The sequence below is a fragment of the Schistocerca serialis genome, chromosome 5 (genome assembly GCF_023864345.2).
Source record: "Schistocerca serialis cubense isolate TAMUIC-IGC-003099 chromosome 5, iqSchSeri2.2, whole genome shotgun sequence".
Classification (NCBI taxonomy): Eukaryota; Metazoa; Arthropoda; class Insecta; order Orthoptera; family Acrididae; genus Schistocerca; species Schistocerca serialis.
Window position 1 is genome coordinate 416,912,919 of NC_064642.1, and position 11,145 is coordinate 416,924,063.

The 11,145-nt window shown below is 45.6% G+C and overlaps 1 protein-coding gene across 1 annotated transcript; it reads left to right on the forward strand.

The window, feature by feature from the left end:
* The first annotated feature begins 351 nt into the window (after nt 1–351).
* Nucleotides 352–1,014, forward strand: LOC126481977 (pyruvate kinase-like). Its single transcript, XM_050105941.1, has one exon. It carries the CDS (start codon nt 352–354, stop codon nt 1,012–1,014), a length of 663 nt encoding a protein of 220 aa, XP_049961898.1.
* Nucleotides 1,015–11,145: the final 10,131 nt, after the last annotated feature.

Here is an 11,145-nt window from a genome sequence, read left to right on the forward strand (position 1 = left end):
ATAATTTAACAGGTGAAGAGGAAAAGTGTAATATGCGAAGTAAAGAAGGGCGGCGCACTTGCAAGTTTCAAGAGTGTAAATCTGCCTGGCGTGACCCTCGACTTACCCGCCGTAACGGAAAGGGATCGCCGCAACCTCCAGTTCGGTGTCGAACAGGGCGTCGACATAATATTTGCGGGCTCCGTACGCAATGCGGAGACCGTCAGGAAACTGCGGGCGGAGCTCGGAGAGAAAGGCTACGAGATACTCATCGTGGCCAAAGTGGAGAGCGAGGAGGCGGTAGAGAACGTCGACGAGATTCTCAGCGAAGCGGACGGCATCGCGATAGGGTGCGGCGCGGCACACGTGGAAATGTCGCCGGACAAGGCGCTGCTGGCGCAGAAGCTGATCGCCGCCAAGTGCAACATCGCGGGCAAGCCGGCGGTGTGCGCGGCGCGCACGGGGGCCGAAGTGGCGGCGGCCGTGCAGGACGGGGCGGACTGCGTGCTGCTGCTGCAGGAGGCGACGGCGGAGAGCCTGCGCGAGGTGGCGGCGCTGTGCCGCGCGGCCGAGGCGGCGCTGTGGGAGCGCCAGCTGACGCACGACCTGCTGCGCGCCGCCGCCGCGCCGCCGGCCGCAGACCCCGCCACGGCCGCCGCGGCCGCCGCCGTCGTGGCGGCCCTGCTCAGCCGCGCCACCGCCATCGTCGTGCTGACCGTGACGGGGTGGTCGGCGCGCTGCATCGCGCGCTTCCGGCCGCACTGCGCGCTCATCGCCGTCACCCGCAACTCGGCCGTGGCGCGCCGCCTGCACGTGCTGCGCGCCGTCCTGCCGCTGCTGTACATGGCGCCGCCGCTCGAGGACTGGCCGCGCGACACCGACCTGCGCATCCAGTACGCCCTCTCGTTCGGCCTCACCCAGGGCATCGTCGGCAAGGGGGACGCCGTCGTGCTCGTCTCCGGCTGGCGGCCGGGTCCGGGGAACACCAACAAAGTGCGCATCATGTACGCTCCGCCCCTCAGTGATGACAAATAGCCATTGACAAATTACACCTCACACTAAAAATGAAAATGTAGAAAAATTTTAAGCTCTCCTAACGACAATTGTAAAACTCTATGTGACCCTTTGTAATTGTAAAGTGCCCTCGACTAGAAAAGATGCAAATATAAAATTTATAATTATATTCACAAACTTTTTCGAAAGGTTTTACTGCATTAGACCTTTTAAACATTTAAGGCCGATTCACATTAGACGTCATTGGAATGGAACATAACGTAAGCCAACACCACCACGAAATCGTTGTGTATTCTCACTGTACAGAGTGGTCCATCGATCGTGGCCGGGCCAAATATCTCACGAAATAAGTGTCAAACGAAAAAACTACAAAGAACGAAACTCGTCTAGCTTGAAGGGGGAAACCAGATGGCGCTATAGTTGGCCCGCTAGATGGCGCTGCCATAGGTCAAACGGATATCAACTGCGTTTTTTTAAATAGGAACCCCCATTTTCTATTACATATTCGTATAGTACATAAAGAAATATGAATATTTTTGAAACCCAGTTCTAAGCAAAGAAGAGAAAGCAGAAAGGTGAAAGGAGTATATATAGGGTCTATACAAAGACGATGTTATTGAGAACAATATTATGGAAAAGGAAGAGGATGTAGATGAAGATGAAATGGGAGATATGATACTGCGTGAAGAGTTTGACAGAGCACTGAATGATCTAAGCCGAGACAAGGCCCCGGGAGTAGACAACATTCCATTAGAACTCCTGACAGGCTTGGGAGAGCCAGTCCTGACAAAACTCTACCATCTGGTGAGCAAGATGTATGAGACAGGCGAAATTCCCTCAGTCTTCAAGAAAAATATAAAATTCCAATCCCAAAGAAAGCAGGTGTTGACAGATGTGAAAATTACGGAACTATCAGTTCACTAAGTCATGGCTGCAAAATACTAACACGAATTCTTTACAGACGAATGGAAAAACTAGTAGAAGCCGACCTCGGGGAAGATCAGTTTTGATTCTGTAGAAATATTGGAACACGTGAGAGCAATACTGACCCTATGGCTTATCTTAGAAGCTAGATTAAGGAAAGGTAAACCTACGTTTCTAGCATTAGCTTTTGACAATGTTGACTGGAATACTCTCTTTCAAATTCTGGAGGTGTCTGGGGTAAAATACAGGGAGCGAAAGGCTATTTACAATTTGTACAGAAACCAGATGGCAGTTGTAAGAGTCGAGCAACACGAAAGGGAAGCAGTGGTTGGGAAGGAAGTGAGACAGGGTTGTGGCCTCTCCCTGATGTTATTCAATCTGTATATTGAGCAAGCAGTAAAGGAAACAAAAGAAAAGTTCGGAGTAGGTATTACAATCCATGGAGAAGAAATAAAAACATTGAGGTTCGCCGATGACATTGTAATTCTGTCAGAGACAGCAAAGACCTTGGAAGAGCAGTTGAACGGAATGGACAGTGTGTTGAAAGGAGGATATAAGATGAACATCAACAAAAGCAAAACGAGGATAATGGAATGTAGTCGAATTAAGTCGGGTGATGCTGAGGGAATTAGATTAGGAAATGAGACACTTAAAGTAGTAAAGGAGTTTTGCTATTTGGGGAGCAAAATAACTGATGATGGCCGAAGTAGAGAGGTTATAAAATGTAGACTGTCAATGGCAAGGAAAGCGATTCTGAAGAAGAGAAATTTGTTAACATCGAGTAATGATTTAAGCGCCAGGAAGTCGTTTCTGAAATTATTTGTATAGAGTGTGGCCATGTATGGAAGTGAAACGTGGACGATAAATAGTTTAAACAAGAAGAGAATAGAAGCTTTCGAAATGTGGCGCTACAGAAGAATGCTGAAGATTAGATGGGTAGATCACATAACTAATGAGGAGGTATTGAATAGGACTGGGGAGAAGAGGAATTTGTGGCACAACTTGACTAGAAGAAGGGATCGGTTGGTAGGGCATGTTCTGAGGCATCGAGGGATCATCAATTTAGTATTGGAGGGCAGCGTGGAGGGTAATAATCGTAGAGGGAGACCAAGAGATGAATACACTAAGCTGATTCAAAAGGATGTAGGTTGCAGTAGGTACTGGGAGATGAAGACGCTTGCACAGGATAGAGTAGCATGGAGAGCTGCATCAAACCAGTCTCAGGACTGAAGACCACAACAACAAGAATAATATTCACAAACTTTTTCGAAAGGTTTTACTGCATTAGACCTTTTAAACATTTAAGGCCGATTCACATTAGACGTCATTGAAATGGAACATAACATGAGCCAACACCACCACGAAATCGTGGTGTATTCTCACTGTACAGGGTGGTCCATTGATCGTGACCGGGCCAAATATCTCACGAAATAAGCGTCAAACGAAAAAAACTACAAAGAACTAAACTCGTCTAGCTTGAAGGGGTAAACCATAGTTGGTCCGCTAGATGGCGCTGCCATAGGTCAAACGGATATTAACTGCGTTTTTTTAAAAAATGGGAACCCCCATTTTTTATTACATATTCCTGTAGTACGTAAGGAAATATTAATCTTTTAGTTGGACCACTTTTTTCGCTTTATGATAGACGGCGCTGTAATAGTCGCAAACGTGTAAGTACGTGGTATCACGTAACATTCCGCCACTGCTGACGGTATTTGCTTTGTGATACATTACACGTGTTAAAATGGACCATTTACCAATTGGGGAAAAGGTCGATATCGTGCTGATGTATGGCTATTGTGATCAAAATGCCCAACGCGCGTATGCTATGTATGCTGCTCGGTATCCCGGACGACATCATCCAAGTGTCCGGACCGTTCGCGGGATAGTTACGTTATTTAAGGAAACAGCAAGTGTTCAACCACATGTGAAACGTCAGCCACGACCTGCAACGAATGATGATTCCTAAGTAGGTGTTTTAGCTGCTGTCGCGACTAATCCACACATCAGTAGCAGACAAACTGCACCAGAATCGGGAATCTCAAAAACGTCGGTGTTGAGAATGCTACATCAACATCGATTGCACCTGTACCATATTTCTATGCACCAGGAATTGCATGGCGACGACTTTGAATGCCGTGTACAGTTCTGCCACTGAACACAAGAGAAATTATGGGTCGATGACAGATATTTTGCACACGTTCTGTTTAGCGACGAAGCATCATTCACCAACAGCGGTAACGTAAACCGGCATAATATGCACAACTGGGCAACGGAAAATCCACGACGGCTCCTACAAGTGGAACATCAGCGACCTTGGCGGGTTAATGAATCTTGCGGCATTATGGGTGGAAGGATAATTGGCCCCCATTTTATTGATGGCAATCTGAATGGTGCAATGTATGCTGATTGCCTACGTAATGTTCTACCGATGTTACTACAAGATGTTTCACTGCATGACAGAATGGCGATGTACTTCCAACATGATGGATTTCCGGCACATAGCTCGCGTGCGGTTGAAGCGGTATTGAATAGCATATTTCATGACAGGTGGATTGGTCGTCGAAGCACCATATCATGGCCCGCACGTTCACCGGATCTGATGTCCCCGGATTTCTTTCTGTGCAGAAAGTTGAAGGATATTTGCTATCGTGATCCAACGACAACGCCTTACAACATGCGTCAGCGCATTGCCAATGCATGTGCAAACATTACGGAAGGGGAACTATTCGCTGTTGAGGGGAATGTCGTTACACGTATTGCCAAATGCATTGAGTTGACGGACATCATTTTGAGCATTTATTGCATTAATGTGGTATTTGCAGGTAATCACGCTGTACCAGCATATGTTCTCAGAAATGACAAGCTCACAAAGGTACATGTATCACATTGGAACAACCGAAATAAAATGTTCAGACGTACCTATGTTCTGTATTTTAATATAAAAAACCTACTTGTTACCAACTCTTTGTCTAAAATTGTGAGCCATGTGTTTGTGACTATTACAGCGCCATCTATCACAAAGCGAAAAAAGTGGTCCAACTAAATCATTCACATTTCCTTACGTACTACACGAATATGTAATAAAAAATGGGGGTTCCTATTTAAAAATACGCAGTTGATATCCGTTTGACCTATGGCAGCGCCATCTAGCGGGCCAACCATAGCGCCATCTGGTTTCCCCCTTCAAGCTAGACGAGTTTCATTCTTTGTAGTTTTTTCGTTTGACGCTTATTTCGTGAGATATTTGGCCCGGTCACGATCAATGGACCACCCTATATATCTATTCGCAGTTGTAAATACGAACGTCCATCAGCTGCAGAAGGGAATGACGACAATGTAAATTTGTGCCGCACCGGAACTTGAACCAGGGTATCCCGCTTTACTCCAGCCATCGACTTAACCACTATGGCTATCAGTGCATGACTCACGCCCAGACCCTTCCATATGTCGTCATTCCTGCAGTACAGCCTGTACTCGCACACTAATTACTGCATCGTTCTTCTCAACAACACAGGCACCACAATACCGTATTTATCCGCCGATACCAGGAGGCGACTTGCAATTAAAATGTCCTCCCCTGTACGGAAATTACGTAATGTGTGTACAAGTCCAGGTTATGACGCAGGAATATCGACGTATGGAAGTTTGGGTCTGTCCATTAGCCTGCATGGATCTCCAAAGCAGTTAAGCCGACTGTTTGTGTAAAACGGAAAATCTCCATCTCCATCTACATTTATACTGCGCAAGCCACCCAGCGGTGTGTGGCGGAGGGCACTTTACGTGCCACTGTCATTACCTCCCTTTCCTATTCCAGTCGCGTATGGTTCGCGGGAAGAACGACTGCCAGAAAGCCTCCGTGCGCGCTCGAATCTCTCTAATTTTACATTCGTGATCTCCTCGGGAGGTATAAGTAGGGGGAAGCAATATATTCGATACCTCATCCAGAAACGCACCCTCTCGAAACCTGGACAGCAAGCTACACCGCGATGCAGAGCGCCTCTCTTGCAGAGTCTGCCACTTGAGTTCGCTAAACATCTCCGTAACGCTATCACGCTTACCAAATAACCCTGTGACGAAACGCGCCGCTCTTCTTTGGATATCCTCTATCTCCTCTGTCAACCCGACCTGGTACGGTCCCACACTGATGATCAATACTCAAGTATAGGTCGAACGAGTGTTTTGTAAGACACCTCATTTGTTGATGGACTACATTTTCTAAGGACTCTCCCAATGAATCTCAACCTGGCACCCGCCTTACCAACAATTAATTTTATATGATCATTCCACTTCAAATCGTTCCGTACGCATACTCCCAGATATTTTACAGAAGTAACTGCTACCAATGTTTGTTCCGCTATCATATAATCATACAATAAAGAATCCTTCTTTCTATGTATTCGCAATACATTACATTTGTCTATGTTAAGGGTCAGTTGCCACTCCCTACACCAAGTGCCTATCCGCTGCAGATCTTCCTGCATTTCGCTGCAATCTTTTAATGCTGCAACTTCTCTGTATACTACCGCATCATCCGCGAAAAGCCGCATGGAACTTCCGACACTATCTGGTTCGAGTTCCAGTACGGCTCAAATTTTCATTGTTGTCATTCCCTTACACAGGTGATGGTTGTTGATATTCGGAACTGTGAATATATTTCATGTATTTCATAACGGGTGTAGCCGCCACCGTGCTTATTCCTCCGGACATGCATGAATGTCCAAAGGAGCATTGCATAGTTCTTCAGCAACACGGACACTGAAACATCGTATTCTCACTAGACAGAATTTCAGGACAACACCAGTACTGAATAGTGCAAGTGAACTTAAGAAAGACCATCTGCAATATAAAAAATCGGAATATATTATCAGAATCGAGCAACAAGCAATCGTAAATGTTAATCAAAGAACATTCTGAACAGGTGTTTTCGAAAAAGTTTGTATGCAAAACTGGCGAGAAGTGAAGCCATATTAAAAGTGTACCAGTAGTCTAAACATTTTAAAACACTGACATTTACTTGCTAGAGAAATGCATACACAGAAACACGTCAGACAATACCTAGAACACAGAGCATAGAAAGTTTTTACCTTACCCATTCTTTCTAGGTACCAAATAAACAACCACACTGCACGACAAAATTAAAGGATTACCATTTCGAATCCCAATAGTTCCCACCCACTGCAACGCTCAAGTTTGAAATTTGGCTCGAAGGTGCCTACAGCCTTCCTCCTTGATGGAGCCAAACCGTGGCGCCCTGCGACGTCGTCCTCTGGCTCGGCGTCGCTTCATACAGCAAGTTACCGATACTTGTGAAAAAAAAGACCACAACTCTTCAAATCCATGTGACCTGGAAGATAGGTTAATGATCTCACACTGTCACCAAATTTCACCACATTTTTTGCCCAATGCCACAGTGGACGTGTCACACGATCGAAGGGCGTCACACCCATATTTAACCCCTTTCTTTGATGCCTCTGCGATGGAGGCCAGAACCGTCGCGCGTAGTGTTGAGATCACGCTGTTTTCTCACGAATGGCCGCGCAAAACATACCAGATACGCCGCTGGAAGGGAGTCAATGAAACCACCCCTTTCCCTTGGGCGTTGTTTCCTACACATTTCTCAGTCGAAAATGTCAGCAGTGTGATGAGCAACAAGAAGACGTTCTTGACAACTTTTGAAACTGCTTACACCCTCAGGCGTTTCAAACCTTCTCTAAGAACATCCCCATCGAACATGATCGCAACCTTTTGGGGTGCAATGCTCTCAAGGACAGGTTGGAACCATTAGGGAGTGTTCAAAACATGGCGATCATGCGGAGGTGTGGAATTGACACAGGTGTGAATAAAACAGCAAATGGTCCCTCTGAAACCCTCCAGTTCGGCAAAACCCTCGGTAGCATGCGTCCTTCTTTACTGAGAATTTTAAAAATGAACAGACAGAACTGTGACGACGTCCTAGACGCTTGTAGACCAGCAATCCCTTTGATACTCTCCTACTGCTGATGGCCTAGTATCAGTCGCAAGAGCAGCAGTGTAGCGGTCAAAGAGCAGCGGCATAGGCTGCCTGCAGGTGCCTGGTACTTACGTCACGCGTTCTGTCTGTGCAAGTACATTTTTAAAATTCTCAGTAAAGGTGGGCAGCTGCCACCAATGGTGTTGCCGAAGTGGGGGACTTTAGAGAATTCACGAATGTGTCAATGTCGCGCGTCCCCATTATCAAGCCATAGCAGGACTCAAAAAAGAAGACAGGAGGGAGTAAAACAGGTGGGCTGAAATTGTATAAGCACCTAAGCACCTTTTACTGTTTCGGATCACGTTCAGATTTCGTCGAATCTTTGGGAACAGTCCCTGGTGGTTCCTTCCTGTACATTGCAGCAAAAATTGTGGTCACGCAGCATTCCAAAGGGGTGTGATCACGTTCAATGGAGATGAAACCCCATACTGTCCTTAGAGAAAGGTTGAAAAGTACTGGGATTTCAGCAGTATCAAAAGTTGCCAAGAACGTCGTCCTGTTACTCATCGCACTGAAAACTGTCGTTTTCAGCTTCTAAATGTGTGGGAATCGACGCTTCAAGGAGAAGGGTGGTTCATTGACGCCCTTTTATGCCATCTCATTTTGCCTTTTCATACCGATTCTGAGCGGCCGTATGTCTAGAATGTTCTCCCTGGCCAGTCATACGAAAACCACGTGATTTCAACGCTGGAGGTCGTGGTTCTGACCTCCACCGCAGAGATGTCAACCGAGGGGATCAAATGTAGGTAAGAGGGGGTGTGATGACCTTCACATCGTGCGACACGTCCACGGTGGCATTTGCCAAATATTCTGGTGAAATTTGGTACCAATGTGACATCATCAACCCACCTTACACGTCACATGAATTTCTTAGCTATGGTCCTTTTTTGGCAAGTGTCGACTCCTTGCTGTTCGAAGCAATGTCGAGCCCGAGGATGACATCACAGGGCGCCACGCTTTTGCACCATTACAGAGGAAGGTTGTACGCGCCTTTGAGTCAAATTGCAAATTTCAGTGTCACAATGGGTGGTAATTATGGTGTTCCGAAAAAGTGATTCTGAAATTCTGTTGCGCAGTGTACATTTTGCCCCATTAATAGGACTTAGTATTAACTGTTAAAAATGTCGTTTGCTAAAAATTGTTTCATCAGTTTATATTCTTATTTATGTTCAGTTCAGGTATTGTAAAACCATAACCTTTTTTTACTTTTAGTCATCGGGCTTCTTTTGTGGAAGAACACTCAGGAAAAACATATCTGTGTCAGCATGGAAAATTTTCAATCTATCATGAAAACGAAGCTCACGATAAAAAAAGGATAAAGACTAAGAAGATAAAAAAGCACAAAATCCACTTCCATAATATACACGAGTCCATAAAAAACAGGTTTACTTCCAGATTAAAACTGTGTGCCATACCGAGACTCGAATTCGTGACCTTCGCCTTTCGCGGGCAAGCGCTCTACCAACTGAGCTACGCTAGCACGACTCACGCCCCGTCCTCACAGCTTTACTTCTGCCAGTACCTCGTCTCCTGTGAGGACGGGGCGTGAGTCGTGCTTGGGTAGCTCAGTTGGTAGAGCGCTTGCCCGCGAAAGGCAAAGGTCACGAGTTCGAGTCTCGGTCCGGCACACAGTTTTAATCCGCCAGGAGGTTTCATTTCAGCACACACTCCGCTGAAGAGTGAAAATTTCATTCATTCAGGTTTACTCCCAGTTTCAGCAACCGACACCACCGCCCCCACCCCTCCAATTACAAACCTTGGCGCTGACGTCCCATCCCACGACCTGTGTGATTGCCGCCATTTAAAATGTGTTTTGGAATGTTTTGACATTCCATTCCGCCCCGTTCCTTTCCGAAAAGTGTGAATCGACCTTTATTGTGACTGACAACGTTATCGGTTAAAGTAACATTCGTGCCAAGGCAAGACCCAGCCACGGAAAAAGTTTCTGCCAAGAGAGAATTGAGAAAAAAACATGGTACAAGAGAGTTGGCGTGTAGGAAGAAGAATAGTATTTGTGACAACTGATAGGTCTCAGAGGCTGTTCGAGCGCCGTCACGGGATTGGCGCCGGTTATGAATCGCGTGTACTTTGCAACTGGGTGGTTGGCCTGTCGATCCTTGCATCGTACATATTTTTAACAGCACGACTCTCTATCACGATATTCCTGACCAGCTGACGTTTCTACAACGCCACGGTTGATCCCTGAGGTGGAGACTGGCACATAAAATGCTTGAGTCAACATTAACTGGGCATACGAGATTCAGACAATGAACATACTGGTTCCAAGTTGGTAACAAAAAGAAATCACACATGTACAAAGAAAGTGTGTCTTTCAAGGTACTTAAGTCATGTGCATTCATTTACTAATCTATAAATCTCGCAAACATTCTGTTTCCTTTCATCAACAGTGTTTGAACTAGGGGGAACTGGGAGGTGTGATGGAAGATGAATAGTGATATTATAAGTGGGAGGGATACTGGTGGAAACTGAATAATAATTGCTTGAATAATTGAAAAAATTGACTGGAAAGAACAGTGGAAAGAAATCTGTACACAATCCTGGGCGACTTTAACTGATACCAATATCAACAGACCTTCACTATCAATACAATTGAGGTAAATATTCATAATTTGCATTACGTACTGCTTCACATTAATTCCATTGTTCATAGTCTTGATTATAACAGTGCCGATGTAGGATCGCTCCTCCGCTGCTCGCGCAGTTCTCTTGTCTGTTCCGAACCTCGACAGACATGATATATGAATTGGAGTGGCACTCATTAAAATAGAGGCGTTTTTCGCTGCGACGGAATCTTCTCTTGAAATTTCAATCACCAGTTTTCTCCTCCGATTGCGACGAAAAAATTCTGTAAGTACCCACCTACATAGGGAGAAATGATCGTCATGATAAAATAAGAGAAATCAGGTCTCGCACAGAAAAATTTAAGTGCTCACTTTTCCCGCACGCTGTTCGAAAGTGGAATGGTAGAGTGACAGCTTGAAGGTGGTTCACTGAACCCTCTGCTAGGCACGTTATTGTGTATAGCGGAGTAACCACGTAGATGTAGATGGAGCATCTCAGCAGCGGGCGAAATGATGAACAGAGAGGGATGGGCGTCCCAAATGTCCGAATTAATTTTACCTCTCTAATACCTTTTTATAACACTTTTAATGTACGGTTGAGATACACATTTTTTTTAAACAATACTGTTATGA

Coding starts and splice junctions, on each gene's coding strand:
- LOC126481977 (XM_050105941.1), top strand. CDS start 352: ATGTCGCCGGACAAGGCGCTGCTGGCGCAGAAGCTGATCGCCGCCAAG.